General features: G+C 38.9%; 1 protein-coding gene across 6 annotated transcripts; it reads left to right on the forward strand.

The window, feature by feature from the left end:
- Positions 1–173: 173 nt before the first annotated feature.
- LOC121953427 (sorting nexin-14-like) lies at positions 174–18,667 on the forward strand. Of its 6 annotated transcripts, none has more exons than XM_042500514.1 (32): positions 174–268; positions 463–806; positions 957–1,140; positions 1,243–1,363; positions 1,657–1,730; positions 2,228–2,306; positions 2,405–2,448; positions 3,204–3,291; positions 3,380–3,464; positions 3,557–3,713; positions 3,919–3,994; positions 4,148–4,192; positions 4,340–4,420; positions 4,665–4,779; positions 5,972–6,127; positions 6,231–6,355; positions 7,060–7,118; positions 7,990–8,016; positions 9,090–9,236; positions 9,919–10,051; positions 11,320–11,506; positions 12,606–12,689; positions 12,968–13,068; positions 14,883–14,994; positions 15,178–15,218; positions 15,412–15,531; positions 16,423–16,546; positions 16,914–17,078; positions 17,188–17,283; positions 17,424–17,515; positions 17,941–17,997; positions 18,336–18,667. In XM_042500514.1, the coding sequence occupies exons 3-32, from the start codon at positions 1,004–1,006 to the stop codon at positions 18,372–18,374; spliced, it is 2,967 nt and encodes a 988-aa protein (XP_042356448.1). In that variant the 5' UTR covers positions 174–268; positions 463–806; positions 957–1,003; the 3' UTR covers positions 18,375–18,667. The 6 variants fall into 6 exon arrangements, with proteins under 6 accessions (XP_042356448.1, XP_042356451.1, XP_042356447.1 ...); XM_042500513.1 differs by having other exon boundaries at positions 175–268; positions 18,333–18,667; XM_042500516.1 differs by lacking the exon at positions 9,090–9,236 and having other exon boundaries at positions 175–268; positions 18,333–18,667.
- The last annotated feature ends 305 nt before the right edge of the window (positions 18,668–18,972 follow it).

The following is an 18,972-nucleotide window of genomic DNA, read 5'->3' on the forward strand; positions in this document are numbered from 1 at the left end:
TTTTAAATAAATATAATTACTATTATTTATTTTTAAATAATTTACAAATAATTACTTAATTAATTGTCGCTAAAATTGTTTATCTGGACAATTTTAACTGCACGAGCGCACTAGCAACACTGGTAACCATAGCAACAGCGCTGCTGCAGCTGCTACAGCGGAACTAATCAGCTAAGAGTTAGCAAACGCTAGCTAATTGGCGGTTAACCACGACTGTGTACACGTGGAATTCAGCTTTTTGTAGTTTTTTTGAGGGTGAGTTGTCATGGTAAGTTATTAATCATTCCGTTATATTAACGCTGACCCACTTATTTAAGAAAATGTTTCATAAAAATCAACATAATAGAGGTACACCACTCCCACCTCGACCTCGCCTCTAAAATTGGGACACCTCGTTGTATATCTGTGTATTTATTTAGGTAATATGTAGCTTTTATACTTGTTTTTGTCTGAAAACTACAGTGGCCAGTGTACTAGGAGCAGCTGCTGTGAGCGCAGCGGAGGTGACATCACGGCGCTGACAACACAGGCAGCACCAACCCGCTGCTCCTCAATGGCCAGAAATGACAGCCCGAGCACCGCAGCCATTAGCCAAACAGCATCGGAGTTTAAGGACAGCCTATACACAGATCATGCTGTGTAATTACCTCTAATCCTGCTGTGGTTTACAGCTGTGCACGACTGTCTCGCCTTTCCTACGCTGATCCCATAAACAGACAACCTGCGCAATTATTCTGCAAATTCATGATGGTGTCGCAGATGGACTACACTGAAAAATGGCCCTTAACATCCACCGTACACTTGCAGTAAGTGCTTGAGTCATAAATTAAATCACAACAACGTGCTTGATATGTAAAGAAACAGCATAAATTACACAATTTTAAGCGAAGCTGTTATTTGTCGCCGCTGCACGCCCTTGTTTATTCTTTGACTGTCGCTCCTCCTTTATTTTACAGTAATATTCAATAGCCTGCATGTAAACAAGTTCCCTAAAGCGACCAAGATGGGATGCATCAGGGTTTGTCTGCAGAAAATAAGACGCACAGTTAAGTTAGGGCGCTTCAGAGAGCTGGGCCGGCAGTATCCAGTATTCTGCTTTCTGCTGCTGGTCCTGCTGCTGTCCACTGTGCTTTTAAACAGGTAAGTACTACATCAGTGCCACTCCATATATGACATCGATTCTGTTTTTATGCTAGGATATTTTACTCAGTTAATGGCCATATATTTCTTCTATTCTGACAGATACATTCACATTATGATGGTGTTTTGGTCGTTCCTGGCTGGAGTTGTCACGTTTTACTGCTCTTTGGGGCCTGAATCTCTGCTGCCTAATGTCCTAGTCTCCATCAAACCAAAAACCAAGGTACCTCAGACAGACAGATTTACTGAATAGAGATGTCTGATGATGACAGAAGACCATTTCACAGTATTGTGACACTGTGCTTTGGTCATACCAATTATTGTTGTGTCCTTTGATGCTTTTTCCATTAAAAAAAACCAAAGTTTATTAATTTTAAAATGGCTGCATGGATTGATATTTAATTGACTAGACAGAAAATCCCTTATGATAAAGGAATATAATGAAGGCACCTCTGCAGCTGCTGTGAATGATGGGTAGAAGTTGTTTATCCACCATATGTTAACTTTCTCTTGCAGTCATACCAACAGGAGCTGTTTCCACTGGGACACAGCTGTGCAGTTTGTGGAAAAATCAAATGCAAAAGGCACAGGTGAGAAACCTGGTTACGCTGTGGTGTAGTGGTTGCTGAGGACATGAATGTAGTGTATTGTGTCATGACCTTATCATATAATATGTGTTTACAGTAGTTATGCTGATAAGGTAAACTAGACACAAGAGGGCACTCCATAGACGTAGATATTTCCATGACTGTGTATTACCATGCTACTGCATATTCTGGGTTTATTTAGCTAGTCAAAGACAGGTTAAAAATCAAACTAAGTGATGCATTTGGCAGCACACAATAAGTTAAACTGGAGAAAAGAGTCATCTGGATTAACTGAAGAGAAACTATATTTAATACTGCCTTAATCTTAGTGTTCTGGGTTTGTCAGTATGCATTCAATGTGCTCAGTGATTCACTGTTGTGTATCAAGTTATCGAAGATGTTACACTGCCCTCTAGTGGCCAGAAAGGATTCTTATGGTATTTTCTCTGTGATATGATGTGTATATATAATCTTTTTTTTATATTATTATTAAATGATAGACCGACTTTATTACTGGAAAACTATCAACCATGGCTTGATCTGAAAGTTCCCTCTAAGGTGGATGCTTCCCTCTCAGAGGTAAAATGTGCATGGATTAAATATACTGTATTTTAAACGTTATATAGATAGACCAAATGATCTCATAGCCCAGTTCTGTTTTATTTATTTTTGTCTAGATTCTGGAGCTGGTCCTGGAAAATTTTGTGTATCCCTGGTATAGGTAAGCCATTTTCTGTAATTTTTTTTTTGCGTTTTATAATACAGCTCTGATTACAAAAATGTTTGGGACACCGTGTGAAACCTAAATCCAATACAAAGACAAGATATCTAATGTTCAAACTGAAAAACTTTATTTTCTTTTTTGTAAATCTACACTCATTCTAAATTTGATGCCTTTAAAACACACATTAAAAAAAATTAGGGTCAGTGGGAATGCATCACCATTTTTTAAAAATGCTCAATAAGTGTTTGGGAACTGAGGACACTAATAACTGAAGTTTTGAAAGTGAAATTTCTTTCTCAAGATTAACAAGCAACCCCCCCAAATCGTCAAGATTTTAAGAACCTCTGTGTGAAAGAATCTTATTTTAACACTGTGAGTGTTAGCTAAATATTAAATAAATTTAGCACATTCAGTACTTTTTTCCTATGTCATTCCACGTCATTGCACATAATTTTTATGTTTGAAATGTTACGATGTCTTCATCAGTGAAGTTTTGTTGAATTAATCCAATGTCTGGTCTAAACGTCATGTGAAAAACTATATCGGGAATGAGTTTATTTAAAAAATGTTGATGTTTTGAATGCCCATTTTCCCCCATTGTATCTTGAAACGTATTTGCAAATTGCTTCATTCAGTTTGTATGTACATTTTACATGATGTCTCACCTCTTTTGGAATTGAGGTTGTACAAAGTGAGGTCATATAATATGTTATATGTGGTAAGAGATGTGACTGTATGGTGTTTCTTTTCAGAGACATCACGGACGATGAGGCGTTTGTTGATGAGCTGAGAGTGACTTTGCGCTTCTTTGCAGCTGTGTTGGTCCGCCGAACCCAGAAGGTAATAAATAAGTAAATAACTGTATGGAAATGTTGGCATGCTGATTGACTGAACATGAATTAGTTTTAATCAAATTTTTTCCCCTCAGGTGGACGTGGCATCCCTCATCACTCAAAAGCTTCTGAAAGTTTCCATGAAGCACATTGAAATAATAAGCAAAGCAAGACAGAAAGGTATTGCTGATATGCATCACCCACTGTGCATCGTCTTTTCTTTGTGCGCACTATATAAAGCAAACAGCAAACACTTTTTCTCTAATCTGTAGTAAAGAATGCAGAGTTTCTTCAACAAGCTGCCCTGGATGAATACGGTCCTGACCTCCATGTAGCCCTTCGCAGTCGCAGAGATGAGCTCCTTTATCTCAGGAAGCTGACTGAGATGCTCTTCCCCTACATCCTTCCACCCAAGGCTATGGACTGCAGGTAACTCAGCGCTGTGGCAATAACGGCAGTGCCTCTATATATTCGACAAAGTGCAGCATCATATCACAGATCATCACAGAATCACTTTATTGTCCCCCAAGGAGAAAGTCTGACAGCACTGACACCATACAAAAGTAGATAAGGATCTTTCTTCACTCACTCTTATTTCTTATTTCCTGCTGCCTTATCTCGTCACTCCTCTCAGATCTCTTACTCTCCTGATAAGAGAAGTCTTGGCTGGTTCTGTCTTCCTTCCTTCAATGGACTACTTGGCTGATCCTGTGAGTGTAGACACATTAAGGGGCAATTTTCTGAATCCAAAACACTTGTCACAAAAGCTGCTACAGTTTGTCAGATGTGTCTCTTTAAGAACATCTTACAGTGTTCGACATGAGTTTTATGAACTTGTGTGGTTCTGTTTTCTTTTATTTCAGGACACAGTCAATCATTTACTATTAATATTCATCGACAACTCCCCTGTAAGTATATGCTGAACTTTGATCATATGTGCTTGTGCATAGGCAGTTCCATTTGCATTCTGTGTATTTAAGAATAAAGCTGCAGAGTGCATATTATTTATGGGCGATTAAGATAAACATGTTTTCCATCTGCTTTTGCCCTTCCAGCCCGAAGAAGCCACAGAGCCCACTTCAAATTTGGTTCCTTTCCTGCAAAAGTACTCAGATGTTCGCAACAAAAAACCCTCTGTGAGTGTTTCCTTAAATAAAAACGAGTACCACCTTCCCAACAAGCCACCAGATGCTGTATGTAATAATATCTAGTGTATGCTTTTATCACAATATGCAGAGTCAGTGTGTTTTAGCTCAGGGTATTAAGTGTCACCGCGCTTAACAAGAAGTTGGAAGAACCTAATTTTGAACTGTTAAATGCATGCTACCTTTGTTAACTATGATTTCTGTTCGTTCTTTCACTTCTGTTCTCTCTCCGCAGGTGCTGAAGCTGGAGTTGAAGGAAATCAGAGAACAGCAAGACCTTCTCTTCCGTTTCATGAACTTCCTGAAGCAAGAAGGAGCCGTCCATGTTCTCCAGTTCTGCCTTGCGGTCGGTAAGCATGTCCCAAACCTTTCAGGTGGTTTCAAAAGATACTCCTCCTTGCATAGAGTAACCTAGCTAGCCTATCAGACAGTCAAGCCACCACCACTGGTACAGAAATAACTTGAAATTCAGGTTTTAAATTCTAAATTTTAGACTCTAAATAAGGTATATGATTTGGGTACTGTAAATATTCTGTTTCTCCTTTTTGGTTTAATAACTTGCGATTTGTAGTAATTGTAATGTCAACAATCAACTGTATAGCAAAGAACTTTAAAGAGACAGCTGGGACTTTCTGGGGTGGTGTTTTACGAGGTACTTGTGCACAGTCAGTGTATTACCTACAGTAGATGGCGGTCGGTATGCTTAGAGTTTGGAGAAGCAGGCAGGAGTATTGCAATGGAAGCTAATGTACTAATGTAGATGAAGGCAGCAGGAAAATGTATTTTAGATCACTGCATTTTTACTATTTTTACCATTACTTTACTATTTTTTACCATTTACGGACATAATACGGAGCGGCTGGACTACCTCTGCCATGACCACTTAGTTTGTTTGTGTCATTGTGCGACCTTGGAGAATCCAAAATCCCTTTAAGACACCAAAGTTACCCAAAGAACACAAACAAACTAACCAATCCAGGCAGCAGTTGACCAGCAACTCCCCTGTTCCTCGAGGTAAAATCACTGTTTTTGTCAAAGGAGTCTGGTGGCTTTGAAGAGAGAATAGACTGATGTAATGGCTTTAGTTCCCCTTCGGAAATCACCGTCTGACGGCAAGGCAAAGCAGTGAAAATATTCTAAATACAGCTTATGCTTAAACTGATGCTATTTTCTTCACTTGGCTAAAATACGATTTGATGCTGCCCTCCTCCACAGCAGTACATTGTTAAGCCTCCGTGGTGGTACTCCTGTCTGTCTCTCCATACTGGGGCTGTGTTGACTACCATCAAATGTAGGTTATACACTGACTACAGATAAACATCTCATACAACCCCACGTCAAAAATCTCATCTCTCCCTTTAATAGAGGTAACTCTACTCTAGCCCTTCTGCCACCTTATGGCCACACAGAGTCTGTCTGAAAGCATCAGCAAAACTCCCTAAAGACTGTCCCTAATCTTGACGCTCTTGGATGCCACAGTGATGCATTCTTAAACGTCCTTACACAATGAGGCTGAGCTGTCTGACTCTTTTAACTTCTCAGAGGAATTCAACGACAAGATACTGTGCCCAGAGCTGTCTGACACAGAAAAGATGATGCTGCATGAGGAGGTAAAGAAGATCTATGAGACGTACTGTTTGGACGAGAGCGTCGACAAGATCCGCTTCGACCCCTTTATAGTGGAAGAAATACGAAACAGTATGTCAATCACTGGAATTGCAGTTTCTCACAGAAGGGCTTATTGGTCAAGTTTGTACCAGTTTAATTTTAAAATGTGTGTATTTTTTGTTAAATGTCCCAGTTGCAGAGGGTCCGTATGCAGAGGTGGTGAAACTGCAGACCATGAGGTGTTTGTTTGAAGCCTATGAGCACGTCCTGTCCTTGCTGGAGAATGTTTTCACCCCCATGTTCTGTCACAGTGATGAGGTTAGCGTCTACACAACAAAATAAATCACTCAACTCACTGTCACCCAACTTGACAACACATGCCTAAGGCCCAACACAATTAATGAATTCCCTCCTTCATAGCTGTATTGCATCTGTCTGTCACCCTCTGATCTCTAAATATGGTTGTTTAAGCCCAGATTGAATGTTAATATCTTCTACCATTTGAATTCTGTTTGTGTCGGATTAAACAAAACTATATCTGCCAAATGCTAGAATTAGAGTTGATTTGGAATCCACTGACTCTCTTGCACTACCCTCTTCCGATCTCTCGGCCACCAACCACTATCGGCCGTGTCATCAATACCAGACGCGCAACTGGCCAATGAGCCGTCACTGGAATTATGCCAAGCTGCCAAGCCGAATTTCACCCCTCAGAGGCTGTTTCATTGAATACAGCTGGGCGGACCAGAGCTCAGCCATTGTCCACAGCAGGCCACTGCCCTGCATGAATAGTGTGTCTGGAAAAATAAAATTATTATTTGATGTTTTTGGCCACTCCTGTTCCTGCTCCAAAATAAATAGTGTAGTCATGATTTTTATCAAGGCACAAAGAGATCACTCGATACATACAGCAGCACATTTCTTAAATGTTGCCTGTATACTGTCACAGAATTTGCATATACCATGTTTGATTGAGGTGAAATTTACAAACCTTCATTTGCTCTTTTCATGTTGTTTTCCAGTACTTTCGCCAGCTTCTCAGAGGGGCAGAGTCCCCTGCCAGGAACTCCAGGATGAGCAGGTAGGTTGCCCTTAACCTTTTTTTGTGTTTATGTATAAGCTTGACAATAATGATGACAGGTAAATGGATTAATCCGTTAGTATTTGACAAAATGGAAAAGTCGCTTAAAACACAGTGCCGAATTTATTTTTTAGGCAAAAAATTGACCAAAACTCGTTAAATGCATCTGAATTTCAGTGATAATTTATCAAACTTTTTTTAATCTTAACAACTTTCTGTATCCCAGTAGCCACTGCACCATGAAGGCAGGGTATACTATGTGCCAACTGCATCAAATATGAATGTGAATTCATTTTAAGTTTTGTCTTTTGATCAGAAATGCTTTGGTTTATGAACCAGGACGGCCCCTCAGATCCTCTGATTCTTCTCTTTGAGCTGTTCCACAAAGCAGAACAAAAACATTTGGCAATGCTGCTCTCAGCCATTACGCCCCAAGCCACTGTAACAGCCTGCCAGAGGATCTGAGAGGAGCTGAAAATATTGACATTTTTAGTAAAAACCCATCTTTTTAGTCAAGCGTTTATGTGGTGCTTTTTAATTTTTGTGGTTTTATTATTTATTCTATTGCTATCAGTATGATTTATCCTACTTTTTTGCTGTTTCTAACATTCTATATTTTTTCTTCAATTGCTTGAGAAACATCCTGAAGTGCATTTGATTTGGTTAAAAGGTGCTATATAAGTAAAGTTTGATTTATGATGCAGCCTAAAATAAGCTACAAATCAGCAATAAAAATAGTTTTTTACTTTGCAGTATAATAAATCTTTAAGTGACCTGAGCTCAGGGATCCATTTTCATGTTTCTATCATGGGGTGTGGTGTGTATGTGGCCACGGGGCCCTGCCACTAACTCCTTGTGCATATTGTTCCAGAAATAGCCTCAGTTTGGATGACATTCGGTGAGTATAAGGCATTAATGTGCTGATCAAAACAGTGGCTGGCTGAGCAGTGCTGCTGCACGCAAGATACAAATGACACTTCATTTTTGCCTGACTGGTCTACAGTGAAACATGTGCTGCCTTTTTAACAAATTCACTGCGGTCTGGGCCCACTGCAATCAGGGCTTCAGTTCAATGAGCACTAGACGATAATACGATAATGATATATAATTTTATTGGTAATCTAATTTCACCCATAAATAAGTGTTTTATTTGGCGTCTGTGCTGTTAAATGCAAAAGAGAGAAGATTGAGAAAAGTGACCATAATCAGCTAATCATGTTAATCATAGCATGAGTCATCATAATCATATGTTAATCAACCCAATCAAAAATTATGCTGCTGAACACATGCAATATAAAATCTAAGATGCGGAAGTTGTAGGCTTTATTTGTAGGGATTTGCTTGCTAAAGTTTTCAAACATAGGTTTGCTCACTTCCAAAATGATATAATTAATAGCCCAGTTACCAGAATAAAATGTTGGCATTGTGCAATTCTGTAAACCACGGATATGTTACATTTTTAGGTTTCAGATTACATATATATGAGCTAAGTTCCTCAACACGAGAATAAAAGGATGGTGGATGGCGTGGCGTCCATGGTTTGCAGAAACATTCAGTAACAACATTCATTCTGGCTACTGGGTTGAAACTAAATATTAGGGGAACTTCAAAAGGGATGCTGGTTGATTTTATGTTTCAGTCTTGTTATGAAGGCAGTTTATTAAGCAGCATGAATTATGCCACTTAGAGGAGATAGATGAGATAGCAGATAATGGCTCTCAGTGGCACTCCATTTGTCAACGCTGACCAACTACGAGCCTCAACTCCCTCCATGTCTGCAGTTCAGTAACCCCCCTTCCACTCTGCCCGTCTGTCTGCCTGTTACTCCATATTATGTATTGCCACCACCGTGCTGTGTCTGTGACTGTATGTCCACTCTGATTCTGTAACCACAACACTGCCTGCCCCGGTATGATCCACGGCCCTGTCCCTCCTCTTGCCCGCGGGGACGTGACCCTGTTCTGCTTATAGTTCCTGGGACTGGAGCCCCGAGTCCCCATCCTCACTGTTCACCGCCTCTGGCAGCTCTTCACCTGCATCTTTTAACTCCCTCCATGCCCAGTCCACGTTCACAACTTTCCCATACGGCTCTCTATCCCACCGCCACTCATCACCCAAGTAAGTCAGGGTCCATCTGTGTGTCACAGGTCGCTCAGTGTGATGTCATGCTGTCCACTTTCCCCTACGTGACCCCAGTCCCAGCCAGACGCCTGCATGGTGGGACCGATGCATGGGATCCTGTTTTTATTTGTCATGTGTCTTTCCTCTAACTGTGTTGTGTTGTTTAGGCTGAAGACTCGTCTGTTGTTTTTGCAGTGACTTTTCAATGTTCAGTTACTCGTGTATTGGGTATATCACCATGTGTCATATGGTGAGTTTTATTTCACTTAATCTAACAGGTACTCAAACAGAGCACCTGAGATGCGGTTTGCCCTTTCTGGTTGACTTGTAACTGATCAAACTATATTTTTGCGATTATTAAAATCTGTTGACATCTGTTCATGAAATCACTGCTGTGTGTTGTGCTTGCTTTTGGCCCCGCAGCGCTTTAGCAACAAACCAGGCATTTCATTGTGAGATGGCTGTGAAGCGACATTTTGGCTTTGGATTTGGCTACCTTAGCTTTTTTTCTCCCCATTGTACAGTCACGATACCGATGCAGTACGCTGCTCTTTGCTCCCCCCTCCTGTCCTCTGCGGTTCCTTCCCTGTCACTTCTCTCAAGCTGCATGCGCTTTGCTGAAGCCATGCGCATCTCCTCCAGTGTGCATTCTTTAATAACCTCCCTGTTTGGCCTGCAGGAACACGTCAAAGAGGGGCGAGTCCTTTGGGATCAGCCGCATTGGCAGTAAGATCAAAGGTGTGTTCAAGAGCACAACCATGGAGGGAGCCATGCTGCCATCCTACGGGCTGGTGGAGGGAGAGGACGATATGGTGAGGCTGAGCTAAAAATATCACAAATACTAATTTTTAGATGATTTAAAGTGTTTGTTATAATGCAAATAGGATGATAGTGCTCTTTGTTTGACAAGTATTTTATTTCTCAATTTTTTAGCTTTACCAAACGTAAACAAAACCAGCAGGTTCATACAAACAGCAAACATATAAAGGAAAACAAGTAATAAACAAACCAAGGGCAATAGTTTTCCTTAGAGCTATGATACTCAATATATGCGTGCAGTCTTAATCTTGCCCTCGAAAACATGGTTTACCGTTCCAATTTCTAATTCATAATGACAATAAATTGATTCACAATGGGATTTTTTTGTACTTTGAATGTAAATAAGGTGCCACATGGCATTAAAAAAAATCAACAATAGAGCTTCATAGAAACATAAAAATAGTTCATAAAAAAAGTGCCAGAGGAGGACCCTAAACAGAGGTCCAGCCTAAGCCCAGAATGTCCTAAAATCCTTGAAATGCGCTAGTTTTCACTTGACCTGTGTGAGGCTGCTGCAACTGGATTTTCCTCTTGGCAAAGAGTATTGAGAGCAGCCAATGTTGAGGGCAAAAAATATTTTTCAATTGGCCCCTGTCCTGTCATTTTTCAAAAGGGGCCCTACAGTGTCCCTACTGTAGAGTCTAGATTTAAACACAAATCAAACTGTGGTGGGTGTGTTCCTTAGTCTTACTGACGTCTTAGACTCATGTTAATATTAAATTAAAACTTCAAAATAACAGTTACGAAAAGTAAAAAAAAGTCAAATTCAAACTGAAGCACTCTTTTGCATTATCATTGTAGTTGCCACTTGGTGGCACTAGCAAGCAAAGAAAGGAAAACCAAACTGTTCACCAAATGTGCTTCCCATGTGTTAACTCAAGAGTTTTCCGTTTTGATAATATCACAGGATTTGGTCTTACATCAATGCTGTCTGGATTGAAGATGTTTGCATGATTATGGAAAGTGGTTCTGCTGTTCTGAAGAACTGCTCTCTGACTATGTGTAGCCCCCCCCCCCAAAAAAAACAGGTTTTGCTCTATTTTAGGAATGCTCTGGCGTTTCTGTTTAAAATTGATCGGGACTATTTTATAAATATTGTCTCAAGGAAAATCAGCCATATGTTCAGATATAATGACCTCTGTTTCTTTAATTTCTCCTACTTCCTTGTATTCAGTGTAAAGGCATATACTTTGTTTGACAATGACTTTTTTTTGGAAGACGGATGCTTAACCTTAACGTCTCTCACTTCCCTCCATTCAAGGTGGAGGAAGCCATGATGGTGCTGGAGGATGACTCCCCCATGGAGGCAGCCTCCACCCCCAGCACCCCCCGAAACCTCTCAGCCTGGAACATCACCATCCCCTACATTGATTTCTATGACGATGATGTGAAGAGGGAGAGGATTCCTGTGTTTTGTATTGATGTAGAGCGCAACGACCGGAAAGCAGGTGAGGCTTTGCAGCCTGGTCTTTCTGTTTTACTTAGTGTCACCTGAGAGGACTCACTCTGCTCTGCTGCAAGATGTCTTAGGGTGAGCTGTGGCATCCTCTTCTGTAGGACACAGTTTTGCATTCAGAGTAAGAATGTGTGATAATACAGTAAACTGGTTTTTAACATAAATGTCTAAAGCAAATATTCATGTATTACTAAGATACAAAAGTGATTTACTGGGTTTTAAAGGCCAAGTTGGGAGGGGGGGGCAGGGGGGTAGAGAGTTCATCCCATATAGGGTGAGTCCTTTGCAGCGGCCTGGGTTCATTTTAAGCCTGCAGCCCTTTGCTGCATGTCAAACCCTCCACACATGCACACACACAAATGAATAAAAAATCAGTTGAAAAAAACTTTCTTGATGATTTTATATAACTCTGAATATCATATATATGCTACCTTTTATTTTTGTATTATTATTATTATTATTATTTTTATTTTAAGGAGGAGTACAAACAGCAGTAAAAGTTGCTTGTTGTTGCTTATTAGAGAGCTTTAGAGGTTCTGGAAGCTAGGGTTTTTTGTTTTGTTTTGTTTTTTTGGACAGTGCCAGGCTAACTTTTTCCCTCTATTTCCTGTCTGTATGATAACCTACGCCACCACTCTGCCAGCTAGAACTTCATATTTAATGTACAGACATAAGAGTGGTATCAATCCTGTCTTCAGTCACCAAGATATCAAATGGACATGCTTTCCAAAATATCTAACTATTCTCTTAATGGAAAATGTAGGGATATAACAGACAAGAGCAATTCATTGCCAATATATGAATTCAGATTAATTCTTCATTTGCTTTGGCAGTCTGTACACAATGAAACATTTAAAATAAAAAACACTCAGAAATGGGTATCAGCAAAGAACATCACAACAACACAACAACAAGAAGTAGATCTGCCCCACGTGACATTCAGGTGCTAAATACAGTCAATTTTTGCTCAAACAAATCGACAAAAATCAACATATAACTGTGAAATATGAGTAACAACAGCATTTACCTCTCACTGCTTGTCTGACTTATTAATCTTACTGCATGTTTTCCCTGTTTGTGTTTGTGTGCAGTGGGACATGAGACTGAGCACTGGTCTGTGTACAGAAGATATCTGGAGTTCTACGTCCTTGAATCAAAGCTCACTGAGTTTCATGGTAAGGTTTCTATTTGCGTCACATGCCCTGTGCACGGTCCTTTTTTCATTCATTGTCATATGGAAAGAATTTCCCACCAAAATGGTCTCACGGATTCCAGAGGTTTACAGAACGTTACTTTCAAGTGACCCTTAATTTCAGGGACCATGTCATAAGTTTAATGGCCCTGTTGCATAATTTCCGAAGTTGTGTTGGAAACTGTACAACTGTTAGTTTCCTGTTCATCGAAAATAAGTGATGTTCTTATAATTATTTTATTTTTATGTATATTTTTGTAGGCTCATTTCCAGATGCACAGTTGCCTTCAAAGAGAATCATCGGTCCCAAGAACTACGAGTTTCTCACATCGAAGCGGGAGGAGTTCCAGGAATACCTTCAGGTAAATATCTGAGAACATGTGACACTTAAGTGTTTGCCACAGAATTTTTTTAGATGTGCATACTCAAAACAAATTGTTGGATTTGGCGATTAGCCAGAATTTCACAACAAACCTCTGATTATGTGCAGAGAGATGCAGAGAGATACGACTGAAATCTCTGTTTGATGAAGGTATAATTGTCAAGTAAATACATGAGTCATATCTGTACATGTGCCACTTTCCCCCTAAATACTGGTCAATTTATATGTGAAAAAAGGCCCAAGTCTTCTGTATATATAAATAGAAAGTTGCACCATAAGTCAAGTATTTTGATCAGAATGAAATTTTGCTGTTACAGTACTTGGTGTCTGAAATGACACTGAAACAGTAGAGGTTAAATGTGGATTCACCTCTGTAATTTTTCCTATTTTCACTTTTTACACAGTGCACATACACACACACACATACTCACATGCACAGACACACACAGACACAGAGACACACACACACACACACACACACACACACACAGTGCTCCAGACAGATCTTTTCACTCAATGCATCTGGCTGTAACAGGCTGCACTTGAACGATCTTAGTTTGGGAGCTTTTGTTCCATCAGCACACCAGATCAAGTTTCGGACAATAACCTTTTTAAAATGATCATGATTACATTGTGAAGAACAAATGTCAGGACAGATTAAATCACTGTATGGAGAAAAATGATCTGTCTTATTTATTTATTGATTTGGCTGTCATGATAGCTTTTGAAAAAAACAGTGTAGACTTGATTGTAAGGTGTCCTGTGATAAAAAAAAATTGTGCTGCCAAAGTAATTATACATCATCCTGAGGGGACATGAATGTCTGTACAAAATTTTATGTCAATTCATCCAGTAGTTGTTGAAACTGACTGATCCACATTGCTGTCGCCAGAGCCATGCTGCTAGCACGGCTAAAAAGCAGTCAAACAATCAACTCTGATGGATTACCGATCCCAGATGAGACTCTGCATGTTGATTTTTACAACCTGATAATATCAATGGGCAGAAAATGTTACTTTAAAGGAGGGAAATGAATTTAAAAGTCACAATTTTTGCGGAAAATGATCAGCACTGTTGATAAGCTACAAAACAGACAAAACCACATGTATGGTCTACAGTTGGTTTCTTTACAAAATGAGTAAAACATCTGTAATTCAGTGAATCAACATGGCAACCTGAGTAACATACTGTAGCTGCTTTTACTCAGTGTTGCTCCTAATGTCTAATCTATTTACAAGACACAGCACTAATTCAAGGCCACCACTTCTTCCATGGGAAGAACACAAATTACAACAGAGTATATTTACCTTTTTAAAATTTGTTTAATTTTTTAAATTATAATGCCTTACAGTAGTTACTTTGTAGAAAGGAAGAACCCCATAATCCCAACATAAAAAAAAAGAAAAATGAATAAAATAACATAATAAATTTCATTTAGACATTTCTTAAATTGAAAATGATTATTTAAATAAAAAATAAGTGATGTAAAAATAATAATAACCATGATGATGATAATGATAATGATCATCAATTTGCTTAAGACATTTAATCAATTTAAAAAATAAAAAATTGAATAAGAAAACAAACAAAAATTTTATAATAATAATAAAATTCTAATTGAAATAATACAATGATATAACAAAATGAAATCATACGAAAAACAATAAAAGTGAAATTTAAAAAGAAATAACAGTAAAGAGAAAAAAAGTGTTTTTTATTATTGTTTCTTTACAGTTTTTTCTCTAACTTTTATTTTTTATATGCAGAGTATAATTACGTGTGTTTTCTTTACAGAGACTCCTGCAGCATCCAGAGCTGAGCAACAGTCAGCTCCTCGCTGACTTCCTGTCCCCTCATAGTATGGAGTCCCAGTTCCTGGACAAGATGTTACCTGACGTGAACCTGGGTACAGTATGACTGTGACAAGACCAGCGAGATGGATTATGTTTGAAAAGCAGAGCATGCCAAACACAGTGTGAAAATGTTTGAACAGCCTGACCTTGGCTTGCAGTGAAAAGATTTTTGTGTTTCAGAGGCAAAAATGTGACAGACCCATAAATCACTGAGATAAAGTATTTATGTTTCACAGGGAAAATCATTAAGTCTGTTCCCAGCAAACTGATAAAAGAGGTAAGACATGCAGTCTTAGTGATGTCTGTGTGTGTGTGTCTGTGTGTGTGTCACATCACAGCAAATTTAAGTTTGTGTATTTCTTAAGTCCTTACCAGTCCTTCAAACAATTTTATATGACAAATAAATCTTTGAGAGAAATCATACTGTCATTGTGACTTATGCACATTGTGTCCTGTGCTTTTTCTGTCAGAAAGGGCAACATTTGGAGCCTTTCATCCAGTCGTTCTTCAACTCTTGTGAATCTCCCAAACCCAAACCCAGCCGCCCTGAGCTCACTATCCTGAGTCCCACCTCAGAAAATGATAAAAAGGTTGGGGATTTAAATTTTACATCTTCCAAAGTTCATGCCTTCTCTTTCTCTGTTTCAGAAAACCAACAAGTGTTAAGAGTACAGTTAGAGTCCTCCTTGATGCTCAAATTTCTTTTAATAGTTGCTCACGCTGAAGAGTTGCCAGAAGCAGCTTTCTGATCCAAAAACCCAACAACCAACCGAGCTTTACACTTTAATGTTTCAGTGTGGTCTCCAGAGCAAAGTGATGATTTGCATCTGCAGAGAGATGTTGTCATAATAAGATCAGTTTGCACTTGTTGTGAAATGTATTAAAATTGTCCAGCTGTCTCTTGAAATAAAAGACTGGACCTTAAAAAAGTAAAGAGAGACATTTCTACGTCTCAGCCAGTTGTTGCTTGAGACATCTTGCACTTGGTATTCTGTCCTATTTATACATTGTGGGGGAAAATCATGTCAATGCATACAGTTTCTAGGTCAACCAATTTTGACCTATCTATTTAAAATAGTTCACAAAAAGTGTTATCTGCTCTGACATGCAGTGATATTTTTACCTATTCTGGCCCCAAAAAATGATTTGAGCATTTAATGTGAAAATTTGCCAAAGGCTGAATAGGTGAGATCATAAAATGTTTCATAAGTCCTAACCTGTTTGAACACAATTTAGCCCACTTTTGGCTGATTTAATAAAATGTCCACCTAACTAAAGCTTTGGAACAAATGTGTCATTGCCTCCAAATGTAGAAATGAATGCAATTAACCTCCTGTCATACACTTTTAGATTGAAGAAAATTGCATATTTACTCGAGCAGAGTTCTGTCGGTCACTCAGATTAGAAAAGGCTGTTGAAACAGAATAGTGGTGTTATGATTTGAAATAGGCTTCAGTCTGATGTAAGTCCCTCTCTTCTAGCTTTTCAACGACCTCTTCAAAAACAACGCCAACCGATCAGAGATGATGGAGAAGAGACACAATCAGAATTACTTCATGGAGATGATCAATGTTGAAGGGCTGTATGACTACTTAATGTATGTGGGTAAGTCAGTTCTTTTGGAGTTTGTTTATTGTGATTTGTTCATCACAACCTATTATTTTTCATATTCATTATAATTTGTTGGCCATTGAAGTTGTGTATTTGGATTATTAAAGTGAGGAAAAGCTGTTTTTATGGCTGTAGGTCAGGAGATAGTGGTAACAGCTCTGATGGTTTGATTCTCTTATTTTAAATGTCCTTGGGCAAAAAAACAAAAAGCGTCATCCATTCTAAACCATCAGTTAAAATGTATCATTATTATTTGTTGTTATTATGGTGGCTGCATACTTCTGGAGTCGGTAGAGTCGCATTTGAAGTTACAGCAAATTATCATGCGTGCAAAAGATAAAAGGGACTTCATGGTTGTCAGGCCGAGTTGTTTTCCACATCCCCGACTGGCTGCACCACCTGCTGATGGGTGGCAGAATCCTGTTCAAGAACACACTGGAAGCCTACACAGATTACTACCTTCAGTGCAAACTGAATCAGGTGGTCCAGGAGCACCGGCTAGTCTCGCTCATCACCCTGCTCCGAGGTAAATATGGGGGAAAAATTAAGACTGCATTTCTCAGAATGATTAACTATTCCTTTAAACATGCTAATTTAACAAGATTAATTGATTTAAATATTATTTTCCTTTCCAGATACAGTTTTCTGTGAGAGCAGTGCGCCCCGCTCAGCTCAAGACAAGCAGAAGAGGGCGAAGAAGACATTTGAGGAGATGATGACATACATTCCAGGTATTGCATTCAGTTCTTCCAGGCAGTGTTTGTATTTTCTACATCATATCACTGCTGACATTTCCACTTAAGAAGACAAATGCAATGCAGATGTCACAGCAAGTGGATTCACAAGAAAATCATAAGCTGCTCATCTTTAGAATTTCTGGGGAAATGTATCGGAGAAGAGGCGAAGTATGAGGGCGTGCGACTCCTCTTCGATGGACTGCAACAGCCAGTTCTCAACAAACAGGTCCACACACGCACACACACAATGAGCATATTGGTTCTTAACTACTGTTGTACTGTTGCTTGTTAAGACACAAGCAATTGTGTCCCGGGTGATTTAAAGCTTTGTGACACTAACCACAAACCACAATATACTTTGCTCGCAAAGTCAAATTTTCAGCATTTGCGTATTGTTCCCTCTTCCAAGGAGGTTATGTTTTCTGTTTGGTTTGTTTGTCTGCAAGATTATGGAGATTACTGGCACAATTTTCAGAGTTTGGAAATATATCAAAACATAAAGTATGTAGTGGTTGCGCTTGCTGGACTTTTGCCTTTGCTTAAGTCTGCACTCTTCGAGTACCCTCCTAGTTTTAATGTGTTTGCTGTTTGCGTATCAAGATCACTGGTGTTCATCCTTTTCCTCCTCACTCCTCTTTTGCCCTTCCTCAGTTGACATATGTGCTGCTGGACATCGCCATTCAAGAGCTTTTCCCTGAGCTAAACAAGGTAAACAGATTCCTGGTTTCTAAAGAAATATAAAGTCTCAACATATATCAACATATATAAAACAACGTATAAAGTCTCAACATATATTTTTGGGCACTGAGCCATAACATAAAGAATCTGATATATAATATAATAATTATGTATTATATGACAGTATGGTGATGAAGTATTACAGATCACTAAAAGGAGATGCATTACTATCATATAATAGCATGAAGTTTACATTTTGTATGTAACTATGAGAGATACTTTAAGTACTGCACATATATAATTAGACACATCTGTCAACAAAGAATGTCTGTTAAAGTGCTGACACTGTGTTTTTGTTTCCTCAGCAGGCACAGAAGGAGACCTCTGTGATGGCTCCATGGATGTAAAATGAACACTTAAATGAAAGTGAGCTGACATGCTTTCCAGATACGAAACACCTGCAGGGGTGGTTTGATTAAATAAAACCTAAATGAAAATCACATCACATTTCTGATCTAGAAACATGCCACAGCAAGAAAAACCACAAGGCTCCTCCTGCTGTATGTCATGTTCTTTTCAAAACAAGTTATGTAAATGAATGATATAACTGTGATCCTTGTATAGTTTGCTTTAACTATAAAAGCCAACATTGTGCATCTGTTCAAGAGCTGCAGTTGATTCTATTAAAAGTTTTGAATTATTTGCTTCACACAGTGACATTGTTTGCAGGCTGTGGTGTTACTGCTGTAAAAGTATCACCTCGCATTAACACCTCTAGCTTGAATTGTGGTCACTATGGGATCAGTTTTACAGAATCAAAACAGGAAAACTAATTTTTAACTAAAGCAATAGTACAGTCAGAATGTTTGTTTTAATTTTTACTGATTTTAATTTTTGAAAAGAAGCAAGATCATATAAAGCAGGTCATCTATATATTAAGCCTCCGATGGCAAACTGATGGTGTTACATTTCTGGATAAGGTGGGGCACTGATGAGTGATATATA

The sequence above is a fragment of the Plectropomus leopardus genome, chromosome 14 (assembly GCF_008729295.1).
Source record: "Plectropomus leopardus isolate mb chromosome 14, YSFRI_Pleo_2.0, whole genome shotgun sequence".
Classification (NCBI taxonomy): Eukaryota; Metazoa; Chordata; class Actinopteri; order Perciformes; family Serranidae; genus Plectropomus; species Plectropomus leopardus.

Bases quoted from the DNA above. Each gene is read 5' to 3' on its own strand.
- LOC121953427 (XM_042500513.1), top strand. From the start codon at position 1,004: ATGGGATGCATCAGGGTTTGTCTGCAGAAAATAAGACGCACAGTTAAG. The intron at 1,141-1,242 runs GTAAGTACTACA...CTATTCTGACAG, and splicing joins TCCACTGTGCTTTTAAACAG to ATACATTCACATTATGATGG. The intron at 4,421-4,664 runs GTGAGTGTTTCC...CTCTCTCCGCAG, and splicing joins TTCGCAACAAAAAACCCTCT to GTGCTGAAGCTGGAGTTGAA.